The 19,088-nt window shown below is 39.3% G+C and overlaps 1 protein-coding gene across 1 annotated transcript in view; it reads left to right on the top strand.

Annotated features, from left to right (window-relative positions):
* Window positions 1-19,088, top strand: part of LOC117403254 (ectonucleotide pyrophosphatase/phosphodiesterase family member 3-like) — a 46,185-nt gene that overhangs the window by 9,442 nt on the left and 17,655 nt on the right. The window contains exons 3-10 of the mRNA XM_034005270.3: window positions 596-656; window positions 5,724-5,821; window positions 9,176-9,255; window positions 9,403-9,522; window positions 17,164-17,273; window positions 17,521-17,586; window positions 17,827-17,899; window positions 18,409-18,517. Coding sequence (XP_033861161.1) covers window positions 596-656; window positions 5,724-5,821; window positions 9,176-9,255; window positions 9,403-9,522; window positions 17,164-17,273; window positions 17,521-17,586; window positions 17,827-17,899; window positions 18,409-18,517 — 717 coding nt within the window. The remainder of the gene's footprint in view (window positions 1-595; window positions 657-5,723; window positions 5,822-9,175; window positions 9,256-9,402; window positions 9,523-17,163; window positions 17,274-17,520; window positions 17,587-17,826; window positions 17,900-18,408; window positions 18,518-19,088) is intronic.

The raw sequence follows: 19,088 nt of genomic DNA, 5'->3' as shown, positions 1-19,088 counted from the left end.
AGTGTATTTCTCACACCTTGTTTGCTTTGTCGAGTCTGTCATACAAAGAGCACAAGAGAAAGAACACTCAATTTAATGAAAGGCAGCCACCATACACTTCTAAGCCTATTGTAAGCCATTAAATCTAAATAAAAAACAGACACAAACCTAATGTTAATGAATGTTATCTGTTTTTAACTTTTAAATGGTTGAAACATTTAAAATGCTTTGCCAGTGACATTCTAAATGTGAGATCTGCACTCCGAGAAATTACAAGTGTAGTTGGTTCCAATGGGGACATGCCATATAATGTACAATAATGCCCTTGAGATCTTTTCAAGTTTTGAGAGTTCTAAAATTATGCAGTTAGAAGCAAGTACATTAGACTGTTAGTGTGTCCTGGTTGTAAAATAGCTAATCAGAAATATCAAACCTATTTTTCAGTTTTTGTATAACGTGGGATATTATCATTGCTTTGTATGTGGATTGCCAAAGAAATTTATGAATGTTCAAATTAAAAGCTTTTCCAGAATTCTGTAACTGAAGTCTTACATGAACATGAAACATTTGAAATTTATAGGTGTCTTTTTGTTTAATCTTTTTTTTTTTTTTGAAGGTGAGAAAAGCTGGGTGGAGGAAGACTGTGAGGATATTGATACACCCCAGTGCCCAGCAGGGTAATATGTATATGTTTAATATAGCTTCTTATTGCAGAATATATGTGCTAAAGCTTTCCCATTGGATTTCTGACTCTTGGGGTTTCCTAGTTACCAGGATTACATACAACGGATCAGTACATTTCACTACAATATTTTACTGATCTTACACAACTTTTAAAATAATGTATAATTGCTTACAACTGTAAAGTAATGATTAGATGAAAAATAAATATACAAAATAGGTGTAATTTTGATAACATTTTAAACAATAGACCAACAGTGTTGGGCTTGTGCCAGACGTAATGCATGGAATTTTGACCGAAAAGTTCAATTTTTGTCTCGTCTGGCAACATCTACATGCTTGTTCACAAACTCCATACGTGCTTTAAGATGAGACTTTTTGAGCTTCTTTTTTGCCACCTGTCCATACAGGCCAGCTTTGTGTAGGGACCGGCTTATTGTTGATGTGTGAACACTGACTCCCATCTCAGACACAGAACTTTGCAGATCTCTCAAGATCATTGTTGGCTTCAGAGTGACATCCCGAACCAGTTTCCTCCTTGCCCGGCTGCTCAGTTTAGGAGGGCGACCTGATCTGGGTAGTGTCTGGGTGGTATGATGCATCTTCCACTTCTTAATGATGGACTTATATGAACATAAATTAGATATTTTATTTCACATCATACAATCAAAGAAACTACACAATGATATTGCAAAAGTGTACTGGAAGCCATAATAGTAGTACAGTATTTCATGTTAGATTTTGAAATGTCATATTTTTCAATTTGTCAGTTTTTCATTGAGTATATGGAAAACTACAAAGCGGTGATGACGATTTCCATTACATGAGAGTAGATGTTAAAACTTCATACTGGTTTGAACTCGGCTCTCGCCAAGATAAGCACCAGCTAAGACATAGCTTTACAGTAAACTAATGTGATCCATCTGCGTCTCCATCCATTTGCATTTTTTTCCATCTGATGATGTAGATATCCTTCTGCCTCGTGTTGATGGCTGGTGTAATGCTGGCTCCAGGGATCAGCTTATTTTGCCTCCCCAGCGCATCGGCACACACAACGGCTGCGCTGCTGGCTCCGGGGATCAACCACAGTGCAGTCTCCCCAGCGCGTCAGCATAACAACCATCTGGCTTGAGCTAAGTAGGGTACATCTCTGGGGCTCTTCAAGTGGGCACCTTCCATCCTCGATGTTTCGTCGACACCTCAAGAGGGCTCCACAGTGATTCTGGCATCCCAGCATTTCCCCCGTCCGTCCCCCACTCAACTCAGCCCAGCTTACTTACCTGTACATCAGCGTTGCTTTCTTTCTATTGTGCTTGAGATCCCCAGCCAGAATCTTTCTGTCTCAACCACAGCCAGTTGCTGCTCCTTTCTGCTGCTTCAGATAAGTTCTTCACTGTGTGACGCAACTCTTGGCCACTGAACCCAATGTCTCCTGAGAAACCGGGTTGTAGAGTGTGCCACAAATCCTCGACAACCCACCTCCACTGGGTAAACCCGAATCTCCATCCTCGCTGTTCCGCTTCAGTAGCTAGTTGAGCATACTGCAGTTTCTTCCTGTCATACGCCTCATCCACAGCATCCTCCCATGGCACTGTTAACTCTACCAGGTGAACAAGGCGTGCAGACCACAAGACAATATCTGGTCGAAGGTTAGTGGTGGCAGTCTCAGGTGGAAAAATAAGCCGTTGACCAACATCTGCCAGAATTTTCTAGTCTCTAGCATCTTCCAGTTGTCCTGGGCGAGGCTTGGTTTTAACACCTTTTCTTGGTGGTTGCTCTCCTGGACGGATGAATGTTGACTTTTGTGTGTAATGCTTTGATGGAACTGGTGGCAACTTATTGGCCATGTTACGCTTGTCTTCCAATGCTAAGACCAAACATTGCAGCACCTGGTCAACCATGCTTGGCTAAGACCCACCTTACATCCTGTCAAAATGTGCCTTAATGTTGGAGGTGATGAACACAAAGGATATGAGGGAGGTTTAGAGAACATCATATGTTGACCTGATGAAGAAAATGATCCTGCTCTGTTCCATTGTCCATAGGTCTTCCCAGCTCATCCATTCTCCCTGCTTGGCCTGGGAAACGGCTTTTACACACCTCATCCTCTCCTCCTGCTTTTGCACCTTGTTGACTACCAGCTTCCTCCGTTGAGCTGGGGCTGCTTTGTGCCATGTAGGAGGACCTGAACTGAGACCAAGACACCCTCTTCCATGCTGAACTTGCCCCATGATATCACCAATTCGAAGGGCAGCCTTTGCATCTTCCACAGCTTTCTTTGCCGCCCACTTTCTTCCAGTTTTCAACACAGGTGCTGTCTCCCTTACGCATTTGTCACGTGACTCTACTAATGTCATTTCCAGTCAGACCTTGGCGCACTTAAACTCCCCGGTTAGACTGGTAGCTGCAGTATTCCATTACCATAAAGTCACACTCTGCTGAGGCAGCGTGGAACTCCCAACCATTTCCTGACAGATGAACGGATTAAAGCTTCCAGCTTCTCTACTGTTGTCAGAGAAACCTCATACACAGTCTACAGTGACCACAGCAGCCTTGGCAGTAGACCAAACTGAAAGCACCAGAGTTTCAGTTTGCCCGGTAAAGCACTGCTGTCTGTGCTCTTCAACCCTTCCACTGCTTGTTGTCTAACTTCTCCCACACAAACTGTGTCTTTTTGATCCCTGTTGTACCATCTCCCAAGACTTTTCACTGGCTTCTCAGACACTGTTGGTATTGCCTCACCATTAATGTAGAACCTTTTATCCACTACTTTACCTTTAATTTTATAGAGGTGCTCCTTGATTTAGTGGGCTTGAATTGCATTCGTCCCCTTTCGATGTTATTGGTTAATTTGCCTAATAACCGATCAGTGCAGGCTATTATTGTAGTCATGTCATCCATGTGTGCTAGAAATGGTGGTAGTCGCGTTCCAGAAGCTAAGTGCTGTCCTCCCACTACCCATTTTGATGCCCTAATAATTACTTCCATTGCCATGGTAAAAGCCAGTGGAGAAATGGTGCATCCTGCCATTATTCCAACTTCTAGGCATTGCCATGTAGTGCTGAATTCTGAAGTTGAAAAACAAAATTGCAAATCTCCAAAGTAGGCTTTCACTAAATTTGTTACTGTTATCGGTACACTGAAAAAATCAAATGCTGCCCAAAGAAGTTCATGTGGCACTGAAACATATGCATTAGCCAAATCCAGGAATGTAATTGAGTATGTTAATGTAACATTATTCAGCAGCTTTCATTCGACTATGAAGCAAAATGAGTTAATTCTATAGGGTGATGCAAAACGTTTTGGCCATAGCTGTATGTTGAAGATGTAAATTGCAGAGGCTCGTAAAATAAGAGATCCAGCTTTTATTAGTACAGAGCCCCGGAGGGGACATGAGAGAAAAAAATATATATCTTGTGCACACGACTTACTATCCCGTGGCCACGAGATAATATATCATACTGCACGACATATACATTTTTTTCTCTCGTGTCCCTCTCGGACTCCGTAGGTTTGTACTCCTAACCGCGTTTTAAAATTGGCAGTTTATTATAGGTTTTAGCTTTTCAGTTTGACGGTGGCTGAAAAAGTGTCAGTCAGTGTAAATTAGCATGGTTAGCAGCTCTCAAAATACTTGTCCATTCATTCATGTTTTTTTTACAGCATTTGTTCAAATTGGTGCGCATACTGTAGGTGTAACTCATCTTTAAAAATACAACAGATATATTTGGCATACTGTGTTTTGCCAACTCCAAGCCTTTGGACATGGTAATTCACCTCCAGAGTCACTTGTGCCTTAATCGTATGAAGTATTAAACCGTAGTCGACAGTGCTTTCCCTAGAAATATATGATGCACTACGAGTAGAAATGAGAACATTAAACATTATGGTCGGTTAACATATCCTATTAAAGAGTAAGTAGTGGGTTCCAAAATATATAGCGTTATACATCCCCACGTGTTGCTACAACTGTTTAAATAACGTACCTATAAAAAAAAAATAATAATAATTTAACATTCTGACAACTTTTTACACATAACTTTTTAAAGTCTGTTTCAAAGCTCTTTTCAAAATGTCCACCCTAGTTCACTGCAGAACAAAACCTACTCTTACAAGGTGCAAACCATTGTAGAAGTGAGGAATTAAGAGCTGTATAAAACCACACACCTTCAGAGACCTGTCATTGCCCTCAGGATGGGTGCTGTGGTACACTTCCTGATGCAGTGAGACTTGGCTCTTGTTGAGGACAGGCAGGAGAAGGGCAAGACAGAGAGCCCGCATATTCAAACCCAGAGTCACTTTGTTTGGGATGCCGGAGGATGCATTGGTAAGGCGTTATCTTAGACCTAATAGCGGAATTCACCTTTTCATCACATTTTTTTGTTTGGTTTGCTTTTCGTGCTCCACAAATCTCATACAGCGCCTACTATTCTCTTTACTCCTAACTCACCTCACCTCTGGGACGTAAGTGCAGCCGCTAAATACTTCAATGCACAGGCGACGCTCATTGTGACCATTATTATCATGACTGCAGCTCATTGTTTGTGCATGTTGAGTAATTTGTATTGCTCTTATGCTTACTTAGGCTGCAGTGCAAAATATTTGCCCGGTCGCTAGGCAATTTGGATTTTGCAGCCACAATTGTTTGCACTACGCCTTATTCTTACATCAGCCCCAAAGTATGCCTCCCATCAAAGTATGTTTTCAGGGAACCCACTTGTCTACATTAACTGAGGTGGGACAGGTAATGTTTGCCTAATTTTAGGGACTTTATATGTTTTCCAAAAAATAGCACTAGGCATTCTTGGGGAAGTGGCAGCCACCAACGCTGCCCACATAGCCACAGACCACATCTTGCATGTATTTTGAGCCAACATGTGGGTTGATCCACTTCCTGGCTCAATCTGGTATTGCCACTTGACAATCTGAGTATGACGGTATTCCACTGTGGTGTAGCCTGAAAAAAAAACTGCTTTGTTTATTTGTTATCGGATTAATTTTAAAAAGTTGCTATGCTAGGTGTCATAAAAGTAAATCTAACACATTTTCACACTTTTGTACAGATTTTCACAGCCACCTGTCATTCTAATTTCCTTGGATGGGTTCCGAGCTGAGTACTTGCAAACCTGGGGTCATTTAATGCCAGCAATACATAAATTAAGTAAGTAATGTAGAAAAGTAATTTGCACATACTAAAATCTCGTTTTTTGTTAAATAAGGTTCTATTTTAACAAGTTATTGTTTACATCATTAGAGGTGTTTTATAAACTTTCTACTCATTACTGTGTTTCTGGTTTACTTGGCATGTTTTTATAATGAAAAATAATTCTTGTCATGGACTGTAATTAAGAGGGGTTAAATGGATTATGCCTTTCAGTATACACAGTGTACAGCTATGGCCAAAAGTTTTGCATCACCTAGAATTGCAGGATTGAGATATAATAAAAAAGAAACTATATGAACATAAATTGGATCTTTTCTTTAACAAAGATCTGCTCGAAGCCATAATAGTAGTACTGCATTTCATGTTAAAATTTGACATGTCAAAATCTTCAATTTGTCAGTTTTTCGTTAAGTATATGGAAAGCTGTATGTAATGCAAAATGTTAATGTAACATTATTCAGCAGGTTTCATTCAACTTTATAAAGTAAAATTAGTTAATTCTATAGGGTGATGCAAATTTTTTGGCCATAGCTGTGTATACACACAAGCTCTATTCACAGTGTAGCACGACTTCTATTCACAATGTAGCACAGATCTGTTTTTAGGTCTGTAGGTATTTGGAGAGGGCGAATGTTTTGTTACGTTGCAGAGATAATATAAACCATTCTGCAGTATGTTACTGTAAACAGCATATCTGGAAAGTGGCTCTAACAATTACTTAAGCTCATGCTGGGTGACCAATTTTAACTTAAGTAAACAAATTCGGAAGAATTTAAACTAAATTAAACAAATAGAATTCAGTATATCCTGTTTAAATTTGCATAGTAATTAAGCAACTTAAAAGTAAACTTTAAGCTAGAATTATGGGACATCGGCGCTGAATTTATTTAAATGATGTGTATTAGCAAAGAAATATAGAACATTTGAAAAACAAATATTTTTAAATGTTTAGTCCACACAGTTTTATGGTTGCTCCAATTTAAAATTTGCAGACATTTAAATTACTATGATTGTAATTTACAGTATTTTCCATGCAACAGTGTGACAGGGTAGCGGTCCTGCACATGGGTTGGGTTGATTGTATGTAAGCAGCGCGAATGCACAGCCTACAAGTGCGGTTTTGTTTAAACCTTTTGTTTTGGCCCTTGTGCTTGTTTCTTTGTTTTATGTTCATTAAAAGCGTGTCCCAGCGCTTTAAACTGCAGATTCTGTCTCTGGATCTGCTTCCTGACATTTCACCAGCCTAGGCTGTGACGCTATCCTTTCACATGTGGTGTCAGAAACTGGAGCAGAGGAGTTAGCAAGCTGCAGGGGCTGTCATTTGCGGGGCTTGCATCATACAAAGACCCTTGCTTTATGATGACATACGCGAAGGATGAGATGGAGTCCCTGGATGAGTGGCTCCTTCTTAAAGCCCAAGACCAGCTGTCTATCCGAAAGCCAGAGCTTCCCATCTGCAGCAATGGTTTAGACACCCTCCTTGCAAGCCTGGAGGACCAGGGTGGTGCCTTGCCTGGGTGAAGAGGAGTTGCCACCTGGCCGAAAGAGGAACAAGGGAAAGAGCTGCCGTTCCCTCAGGCGAGCAAATGAGGTACTGCCTGCTCAAGTGCCCAAAATGGAAGAGCCATTGCCGTTTCCAGTGCCGAAAGGGGAGGAGCAGTTGCTGTCTCCAGAGGCATGTCCGGAGGGTCCAGAGCCTGCATATCTGGAGTGCCCTGTATTGCGACCTGCGCTGCCTCAGTTGGAGTGCCCTGTATTGCGACCTGCGCTGCCTCAGTTGGAGTGCCCTGTTTTGCGACCTGCGCTGCCTTGGTTGGGGTGCCCTATCTTGCGACCTGTGCTGCCTCGGTCGGAGTGCCCTGTCCTGTGACCTGCGCTGTCACTGCCGGACAGCCCCGCACTGTGGCCTGCGCCGTCACTTAGATCTGTTCCATGGGCTGCACTGTCGCTGCCGGGCTACCGTGTGCCATGGCATGCGCTGCCACTGTGGGTGTGCCCAATGTCATGGTTCGTGCTGCCGCTGCCGGAGCCCTCTGTGCCGTGCCCACAGTCGGACTGCCCAGTGCCGTCACCCTTGCTGGAGAAGCCCCGCTGTCTCCAGCGCCACCGGGAGAAGCCCCACTGTCTCCAGCATCACTGGAAGAAGCCCAGTGGTCTCCAGTGACCCAAGAAGTCCTATTGTCTCCAGTTCTTCCGGGAGAAGCCCCACTGTCTCCTGCACCACAGGGAGAAGCCCCGCTGTCTCCAGCCCCCCAAGAAGCCCTGCTGTCTCTAGCGCCACTAGGAGAAGCCCTCAGCCGACACTACGTTTGCTGCTGATGGGAACATAACAAAAGCCAGCCGCAAGTCCACATCCGGAGGGTCCTGCACCTGCACATCCGCAGTGCCCAGCACCACCGTCTCCACGTCAAAGGGTACCCAGCACCACTGTCTCCACATCCGGTGTGCCCAGCACCACCATCGCCACGTCTGGAGTGCCCCACACCGCTGTCAGCATTGTCAAAGCCAGACTGCCCCATGCTGCTGCTGTCTTTGCCACTGCTGGAGGGCCCAGCATCCCCTGCCAGTGTTGCCACTGCTGGAGTGCTCCACATCGCTGCCAGCATTGCCACAGCCGGAGTACCCATCATTGCTACTGTCAGACTACCCTGCCCTGCTGCCGGCATCGGCAGCGCCCCCTTTCAAAAGCTCAGGGGCCACAGTAGGGGTTAAACAGGCACCCCTTACAGAAGACCCAGGACCACAACGGCCAAAGGCGTAGGCGAGGGGACCACCTCCACCAGACCCAGACCACCAGAGTCAGGACCAACCCACCCACAAGAATCCAGATGGGAAAAGATGGACATTTGAAGAGGGGGTTGGTGTTTTAAGGGGATATGTGACAGGACAGAGGCCCTGCACGTGGGTTGTGTTGAGTTGACAGGGAAGGAGTTAATCTCTCCCTGCCAACTCCACGTGAGAATGTGGCTGGAGTGAATAATTGAAAAATTGAGCTCCAGCCATAGCTGCATATAAACAGCTAGAAATCATTTGTTGAGAGAGGGAATCAGGGTGAGTAACCTGTGTGTTATTTTTGTGATTTGTGTGTCAAATATGGGGCGGGGGGGGGAGGGGGTGGGATGATTGCTGGTAATCACTGCGTGCTACCCCATTTACTGTTGTCTGTATTTGGGACCATGGCATAACAGCGCCATCTACTACCCTAAATAATTCAGTGCACTCCAGAGGGACAACTATTTACAAAAATATTTGAGTACTAGTACATTTTCATTATTATTATTATTATTATTATTATTATTATTATTATTATTATTATTAATTTTTTTTTTTTTTTTTTTTTTTTTTTTACAGAAGAATGTGGAACCTCTGCCCCTTACATGAGACCCGCTTATCCTTCCAAAACATTTCCCAACCACTACAGCATTGTTACAGTGAGTATTACATTCTACAATCCAATCTCCATAGGTTTTAGCCATGGATTCTGAGGTAAAACTATGAGAGACATTACACCGACGAAGGCATCAGCCAAAAGGCTTGTAAGTCTGGCAGTTTTACTCACTTCCCTTAATGTTTTACAGGGACTTTATCCAGAATCCCATGGTATAGTGGATAATAACATGTATGATGTGAATCGAAATGCCACTTTCAGACTTAACATGAAAGAGAAGTTCAATCCCAGCTGGTACCAAGGCCAACCTGTAAGTAAACAGATCAATTATTACCGTTTAAAAACATTTTTGTGACATCACCCTTTGATATTTTGATTGATTAATTCTATGAATCTTCTAACTAAAAGTGGCTTTGAAGAGAAGGGGAGTGCGGGGGCAGATATCTTCTTGATTAATGAACCCGCAGTTTGTGCTACAAATCCGCAGAAAACTGTTGATTCAACAACGAAACCACAGTCAGAACAATTCAACAGAAAAGCGAATACCATTTTATTACGCAACAATTAATTAATTATAGTATTACACATTTCAAACGTAAAACTATGTATAGCTTTGAACACAGTTCTGGGTTCCAAACACTACCTTTGGTGGATAAAGCACTTCCGACAACAAAGGATGGGTTTAAACAGGACGGTACCTCTATATTTTTGTTCTGTGGTGTCCCTTTTCCAGTGGGAACACAGCATCTTTTAACAAACAGTACAAACCAAAAATAAATCCTAGCTTCGGAGCACTATAACAGGATCCATAACTTTGTCAGACCACTAATCTGGCTTACTGACTTTAAATATATTATTCACAAATCACAGATGTAATATACTTTGTTTTAACGTACACCATATTCAGATCTATACACAGGTCCTTACCTACAGAAAGACAGCTATTGACTTTGAAATCTGTTGTTTTATACCTGCCTGGCTTGTTAAATTACAAACCGGTAGCTTAACTGTTCTTGGGTAGGGAGATGAAGTTTTTCATTCCTCATTTAAATAACAGAACTACATTTATGTTTTTGCACCCACATTTTTTATGCATACCTTACATCCTTGGGTAAAGACTGCATACTATTCAGGGTCCTATGTAGCAGCAATTTTACCCCACATTCTACCACAAAATTACTTTCCACATAAACACCACGCTTCTCGTTTTTATTTTGCATATCTTCTAGACAGGTTCAGGAACAACAGCATTTTCATCATCAATTTGTATAGCTTCATCAATTTACACAGACGTTAGATTTAAACTCTGCTTTTGCAGTACTTCTCGAACCCATTGCTGGCAACAATATTTAGATCTTCAACTGTTTTAGGTTTGGCAAAATGATCAATAACTTTACCCTCCGTTCCCGGTTCATATTCCTTTGTTTTTTGCATTTTTATTTTTCTAATGCAACTTTAATGTTATACTTCTAAAACACAGTTCACGCTGCTATCTTCACTTACAACAGACACTTCTGTCTGTGTAAGTGGGATTTCAAACTCAAACTCCAAGGAGCTTTTGACAACATTCCCACAATATGAGAGACAAACATTTGAACTGTCTAAACTAAGTGTAACAAAAAAGCAAATACCAAATCCAATTACCAAATTAAATAAATGGTCAGCAATAGTTTTACGCTTCTGAAACAAAAGGAACACATTTCTAAATATCTTGGAAGCATGCTCTCATCACAGTCCTTCAACATGTTATCAGTTTGTTGTAAGGGTACATTTACACATACATGATTACATGGTACATATTGCATTTTATGAAGTGTGGGTGTCTTATGTTTTTTTGTCATTTTTCAAAACCATAAACAGTATTTTGTTATATTGCTACATTTGTGACTGCTGTTAGTATCGGATATGTGTTACATAATCTGTACTACATATTTCAGCCTCCACTTTGGGAGACTTGTTTGACATCAGTTCAAGTTTTGCAAGTCAGTATGACATACATAACGGTGCACGCTGTTCCTATATACATCTGTGGTGTTGTAAGGAAACCCACAATTTGCACAGCAGGGAACTGAAATGTAGCAGTTAAAAACCAAGCAGACAGATGTTCTGCCAGTTTCCTGTAATAAATGGTAGGCTGCTTCAATCCAGACAAATAATAAAACAACATGAAACCAAATAGTCTTAGATGGCCAATGCTCGGCCATTATAAATAGTTATTGTTTCAGCATGCCCTGTCTTCCACCCGTCGTACTTTATTTGGGTTTCTGTCTTGTTGTTGCCGTGTTTTAATGCTGTTCTGCTTCTGTGCAGTTTTTTCTATTATCTTTAAACTAGAGAACTTATCTCGAGGCTTTTTAATCGTGTAGTCTTGTAGCAGAGGGACAATATACTCTCGACGGTTGTCGGTATCTACAGACGTGCTCAAATTTGTTGGTACCCCTCCACAAAAAACGAAGAATGCACAATTTTCTCTGAAATAACTTGAAACTGACAAAAGTAATTGGCATCCACCATTGTTTATTCCATATTTAATAGAAATCAGACTTTGCTTTTGATTTTTTATTCAACATAATATTGTAAATAATAAAACACATGAAAATGGCATGGACAAAAATGATGGGACCGCTAACCTAATATTTTGTTGCACAACCTTTAGAGGCAATCACTGCAATCAAACGTTTTCTGTAGCTCTCAATGAGACTTCTGCACCTGTTAACAGGTAGTTTGGCCCACTCTTCCTGAGCAAACTGCTCCAGCTGTCTCAGGTTTGATGGGTGCCTTCTCCAGACTGCAAGTTTCAGCTCTTTCCATAGATGTTCGATAGGATTCAGATCAGGACTCATAGAAGGCCACTTCAGAATAGTCCAATGTTTTGTTCTTATCCATTCTTGGGTGCTTTTAGCTGTGTGTTTTGGGTCATTATCCTGTTGGAGGACCCATGACCTGCGACTGAGACAGAGCTTTCTGACACTGGGCAGTACGTTTCGCTCCAGAATGCCTTGATAGTCTTGAGATTTCATTGTGCCCTGCACAGATTCAAGGCACCCTGTGCCAGGCGCAGCAAAGCAGCCCCAAAACATAACCGAGCCTCCTCCATGTTTCACTGTAGGTATAGTGTTCTTTTCTTTGGAAGCTTCATTTTTTCATCTGTGAACATAGAGCTGATGTGACTTGCCAAAAAGCTCCAGTTTTGACTCATCTGTCCAAAGGACATTCTCCCAGAAGGATTGTGGCTTGTCAATATGCATTTTAGCAAATTCCAGTCTGGCTTTTTTTATGTTTTTCTGTCAAAAGTGGAGTCCTCCTGGGTCTTCTTCCATGGAGCCCACTTTCGCCCAAAAAGCGACGGATGGTGCGATCATAAACTGACGTACCTTCACCTTGGAGTTCAGCTTGTATCTCTTTGGCAGTTATCCTTGGTTCTTTTTCTACCATTCGCACTATCCTTCTGTTCACTCTGGGGTCGATTTTCCTCTTGCGGCCGCGCCCAGGGAGGTTGGCTACAGTTCCATGGACCTTAAACTTCTTAATAATATTTGCAACTGTTGTCACAGGAACATCAAGCTGCTTGGAGATGGTCTTGTAGCCTTTACCTTTACCATGCATGTCTATTATTTTCTTTCTGATCTCCTCAGAAAACTCTCTCCTTTGCTTTCTCTGGTCCATGTTCAGTGTGGTGCACACAATGATACCAAACAGCACAGTGACTACTTTTCTCCATTTAAATAGGCTGAATGACTGATTACAAGATTGGAGACATGTGTGATACTAATTAAAGAAACTAATTAGTTTGAAATATCACTATAATCCAATTATTTATTATCTTTTCTAAGGGGTACCAACAAATGTGTCCAGGCCATTTTAGAATATCTTTGTAGAATAAGCAATAATTCATCTCTTTTCACAGCTTCTTTGCTTTATTCTATGACATACCAAAGGCATGCAAGTATACATGATAAAATAGCTTTTAATTTCATCACTTTTCAGGAGGAATGAAGCATTATTTCAATGAGCTGTAAGGGTACCAACAAATTTGAGCACGTCTGTATCAGTGACTCTATTATTTTACACTTCTGATGCCTAGCATCTAGCTGAATTCTGTCCACTGCTCAACAGACTATGAGCCAGAGAAGTATTTTAATGAATGTTTAATTATAGTGACCTTTCAGTATGCCTCACATTTACATAGAAAGGTGCACATAATAGTATATGATTTTTAGAAGAAATATTTACGAGCAATTGATGTGAAAAGGAAAGTTAGCAACTGCTATGTTAAGGCAGCTGGAGCAGTGGCAGAAGGATTTTTTTAAGATTCTGGAGCTGTACAAGAAAAAGTAAAGCATTTTTTTTTTTTTTTTAATTGCTGCTTAACAGGCCTTTGGAGAACTTTGACAAACTTGAATAAGAGAGCTTTGTAGTAATTGGCAAATCATTAATGGATTGTGTATATAAGTATATTATGGCCTTAAAGGTGTGCTAACCAAGGTTTTAGAATCTATTTCCTCACATGTTATTAGCAGCATTGTGTCCCTCCTTTCTTGTGTTGAAGATGTTTTGTTTTTTCCGCTTGAATTTTGCATATACAGATTCTTCTAATCTTCCTGATATCTAATCACTTCCTGTGTTTAAGGTTATGTGACCTGATTTATAGCTAGACTGGATAGGTACTAAATCTTGACAATTACTCATTGAGTCGATTTCACTGCAGTACATAATCTAATTAAATTTTTTCTAAAACCACAAACTTTAGGTCATCCATGGTGTTTGTTCCTTGTAAAGTGCTGAATGTTTGATAGGTGGTTCTGTATTCTTTTATATAATGATGTACCTGTCTCTCCTACATATTTTATTTTATTACATTTATTTGCAATTTCACTTTTATCTTTACCAATATATTTGCACACTTTACATTTGCTTTTACAGGTTTCAATGTCCCTTAATGTATCTGTGATCCCTTTATGTTTACTGTGGACTAAAATGTCAGCCAAATTTGCCTCCCTGCTAAAAGCTACGAACAGTGCTTTCAGAAATATTTTTTTACATTTATTCTGAATTATGAAGTATACGTAAAACCTTCCAAACTATTTTTGAAATATTGGGTAATAACTTAGAATATGTAATTCTTAATGGTACTTTCTTAACCCTCTCTTCCATTTTCTTCTAAACAAGTGGTTCATACCTATTGAGTTTGTCAAGTTTTCTCGATTCTCTTTCAACAATTTGTTCTTTTATATCCTCTTTTCTTCAGATTTATTTTTTATTCCTTTCTCTGTTTTTTGTAGTCATTTTCATCAGAACAGATTATTTTTATCCTTATACTCAGTCTTTTAGGAATTGCTGTTTTTATATAGATAGGATGTGCAGATGACATATGGTAGGTCTCGAGTAAAGATCTGTTTTAATAGATCCTTAATCACGTTTAACCAAGGTGTCAAGAATTCAATTTCAGATTTTGTCCACCTTAAATCCACCGAAATGTTATGGTGGATATCATTTGCTAATTTATGAAACTTTACTAGAGATTCTTCTCCATGTGTCCATATTCCAAATATGTCATCCACATATCTTCTGTATTCGAATGGTTTCTTTTGAGCCTATTGCTGTGCCATCATTCTGTTTGTAACTTCTATTTCCAAATGTAAAATAACTATTTCCTAAAACTATCTTGATCATATTTAATATTTCTTCCATAGGGTTCATGTTCTTATCAAGTCTATTTTCCAGTGCCTCTTTATATGCTTCTAAAGTGTCTTGCCTGGGAACACTGGGGTACAGGGATTTTACATCCATGCAAAATAAAATGGTATTCTCTGGAAGTTTAACCTTTTATATTATTAAAATGTGTTGTATCTTTAACATAGCTAGGTAAGCTTTCAGCATGTGGCTGCAGCTGCCTTTCAGCTATTTCCGCAATAACATATGTTGGGTTATCAATTGTGGTAACAGTCGTTCACATTGGGTGTTTTTCTTTTGTACATTTTTGGGTTACCTCTAACCAAACCTGTTTTTGTGTTTTTGTGTTTAATTCTTTCTATACAAACCCATTTTTATATAATCCATCTGCTAAAATTCTCACTTTATTATGTTGTTATTATTGTTAGTTTTTACTTCTTCATATGTATTTATGTTTTGCAATTCAGTCCCTTTATATAATTATCTTTGTTCATTACTACCACCCCAGAACCTTATAATGATCTTATGGTCTTATAATGATACTATCATCCTCTATTAATTCCTTTAATGCTTATTCTTTTTCATTCTTAGTTAAATTTAGTTTATCTTTACTTCTTAGGCATGTTACTATTTCATTTGTAAATACTTCAATATACATGTCTAACCATTTGTTTCTTCCAGTTACACACACACACACACACACACTCGTGGTCAAAATTATGGGTACACTAAATCTTACTAATCTAACTATTGATTTATATGAAAATGTGTTAACCTTCTTAAAAGAGAATTCAACAGAGGGTATGTTTTGCGACATTTTACTGCAAACTTTACACCTTTGTTAACAATCACAGCTACACATGCTGTTGGCATTCTGTCACACAAATTTAGCAGGGCATCGTCATCTGTGTTTGTCCATTCAGTCCTAATCATCTCCCAGAGCATTTTTATGCTGGTTACACTCTTTTTCACTCTCCTGTCAAGCTCATCCCATTGTATTTTAATGGGGTTAAGGTCAGGCGACTGGGGATGACAGCGCATCAATTTCATAACCTGTTCTTTCAGATTTCAGTAATTTAGGTTTAGTCTGGCTGTGTGTTTTAGGTTCATCAGGTTGTGTGTTTTAGGTTCATTTAGGTTCACTTTTATTGAAATTTCCCTCCCAGAATACCCTTCCTTGTGAAGGGTAATTATGAATACATATGTCCTTCCTTAGAGCCATGGTAACTTGCTTACTGTACACTCCTCCTCTACCCTCTTTCAGGCTTGTGCCTACCTCTCCAGGGAATCCTTCCAGCACATTGACATAAGTGGGTGGACCTGCATTTTGTGAATACAAAATAATACATTTGAAATATAATTGCTTGTTTCTCGATCTGTTGTGTTGGTCGGTAGAGAATGTTGTCCTAAAACTGGGACTAATGTAAAACTTATGAGCAAAATCTGAGAATTCTAAGCATAATCTGAGATTTTCAAACTCGCGAATTAATTATACTTGAATACCTTGTACTCAGAGTTGGTCAAAAGCAGAAGACATCTAGTAACCTCCCAGTGGATTAGTTTTCATTAAGAAAAGTCGGTTTTCATGCCAGAAAAGGCACTTTTTTGTGCTTGATTTGTAAACATTGAACCGGATGTAAATAACCTGTGCAAGATGGAGAAACTGAGCGCCTTTTCATTTTGTTGTACCTTCTTTTCCAAAGGATAGAATAACTATTTCGTCCCTTGAGTGATGTGTATTTCCATACATACCTTCATGCATCATTCAAAGCATTACTTTGAGTCGGCAATTATGTTTTGTATTTTCGCCTGTCCCCAGTTTTGGTTATGCCCAATCGTACCGTTTTACTGAACTGTAGAATCTCAGGACAGATTGTGCAAATTTTAATATTATAGTTTATTGTAAAGGCTGGTATTGCTTTGAGGCGAATAGCCCATAAATGTGTATATCAGTTCTAACATAACACTGATATGGCTGATTCGCACAGGAATAAAAAGACACAGGACACTTGATTTTGAAATTTTACAGAAGGTCCCGATGTCCTTTAAAAAAAATCAGAGGACCTCTGAGAATTATCTGGGATAAAAAGAAATGGACGGTTTGCCCGGGACTACATTTCACAGATATCGGTAAAAATTCTAAAACCACCTGTTTGTGGTGATAAAGGCTTTAGAATGAACTGACCTCCCATACATGAGATTCATATCTTAGCTTTTGTGGTTGTAAACTTAGATACCATAGTTCAGCTGCGGGAGGCTCATGATTGTTTTTTCCCAGATCTGGTTGACTGCAAAGTATCACAATCTGAAGTCGGGAACATTTTTCTGGCCTGGATCAGATGTTGCAATCAATGAGACTTACCCGGATATCTACCAGATATATAGCAAGTGGGTAAAATATATATTTTTGAAACTTTTAATTGACTAAGACATGTATAGTTAATTTGTTGAATTTCATTTACCCTAAATACATGATAGCACCAGATATCATTACACAGGTATGCTAAATGTTAAGTTACACTTTTATTTAAAAAGCTGTTTGTAAAGATTGGTGAACAGGTGGTTCTTTAAAATGCCATTATTAAGGATAGCTGGATAAAAAAAGTTACATTTGTTAAACTGTTCTTTTTTGCAGGAGCATACCATTTGAAGAGAGGATTTTGAGTCTCCTTAAGTGGTTGAGTTTACCTTCTGAACAAAGGTAAAACACTGTCTTGTATTTGTACACTGGTTGGCACAGGTGCTTATCCCTCAGGAGAGTGTGTTGGGGAGTTTATGAACTCATCCAATCTGGGTGATAGTTTCCATGGTGACAGGAAGGAAATTACCTCTGCTTCCTGTATTCAATGCATAATTGTAAAGGTTTATATTTTTTTGGTTTTCTGCACTACAAGTTCATTTTTTTCTAAATAGATTATTTTTCATTTTGTGTTTCTTTAAGACCTGACTTGTATACATTGTACCTTGATGAACCAGATCACTCTGGGCATCACTTTGGACCTGTGAGCAATGAAGTGAGTTTGTTTGCATTCTGTAGCTGGTTTTTTGTCAGGTTTACTAAAGAATATCAAACTGGTTTAATCCTAACAGCAAGAGGGTTTAAAGTTGGTGATTCCCGTATAATTCCTTTTAGATATGGTGGTGGAAAGTAATTACTAAATAGCTAATTGATATAAACATGGCCCAAAAGTATAAAAAAACAACATTTTTTACACTAAATCATTTTAGATATAAACTGTTAAATTTAATAATTCTTTGAATAATTTATGTAAATATATCATTTTGCATATCACTGTCAAACTCTAGTAGTAGCGAGTGGAAAGATAAAGACAAAAAGGAGCATAGCTATTTTAATGGTAAAACTAGGAGCAGGTCAATTATTGTTCTGAGCAATTTATTGCTAGTTTTATACAGAGAAACATTTTAGAAAACGTGCCTTTGCCCATGCCCTTGCACATGGGCCTAAATATGTCTATCATGTTTATATTTTGACCTTTTATATATGTTGTGCTTTTATTCACAGGTAATTCAGGCCTTGCTTAGAGTAGACAAGATGGTAGCAATGCTAATGGATGGTTTGAAACAGAGAGACTTGCATAACTGTGTAAACGTTGTCCTCCTTTCTGATCATGGTAACTGCTTTTTAAATTTTAGATAAGAATATTAATACAAACCTTGTGGAAATATTTATATTGTATTTGGCCTTATACTTTTAATAGTTACAATAAAAGAAGACAGTTCATATTACAGAATATACCTGTTGTGTAATCAGGTAAAACCTATAAATGAATACTTACAACTACAGTAATACTTATTTTCATATATACCAATTCTTGTTGCTGTATTTCCTGTTTCAGGCTGTATTTCTTCTGTTTTGTCCTGAGCTGGAGAACTATGCTTAGCAGGTTTGAATCTAGACCAGGAGCAGTAATCATCGGTTAGAAATGTTGGTCCTGGTGGGGATCCTGGATAATGTTCTTAGATACATCAGGATATCCCAGCATTACATCATTGCACATTGCTGCTACGGTCCTAAAGCTGATCATTGATACTTATAACATTTGACAGTAATCCTGTTTTTTTTAATATTTCTTAAAAATTCATAACCTTATTAAATATCTAAAAACTAGTTTTAAAACTGAATGCCACATTTTTAAGCATTTTAAATTATTGTTTATTGTAACTATTCATATAGCCGTAATG

The sequence above is a fragment of the Acipenser ruthenus genome, chromosome 5 (genome assembly GCF_902713425.1).
Source record: "Acipenser ruthenus chromosome 5, fAciRut3.2 maternal haplotype, whole genome shotgun sequence".
Lineage (NCBI taxonomy): Eukaryota > Metazoa > Chordata > Actinopteri > Acipenseriformes > Acipenseridae > Acipenser > Acipenser ruthenus.
Note: the sequence above shows the minus strand (reverse complement) of the source record. Positions and strands in the feature narration are given on the sequence as shown.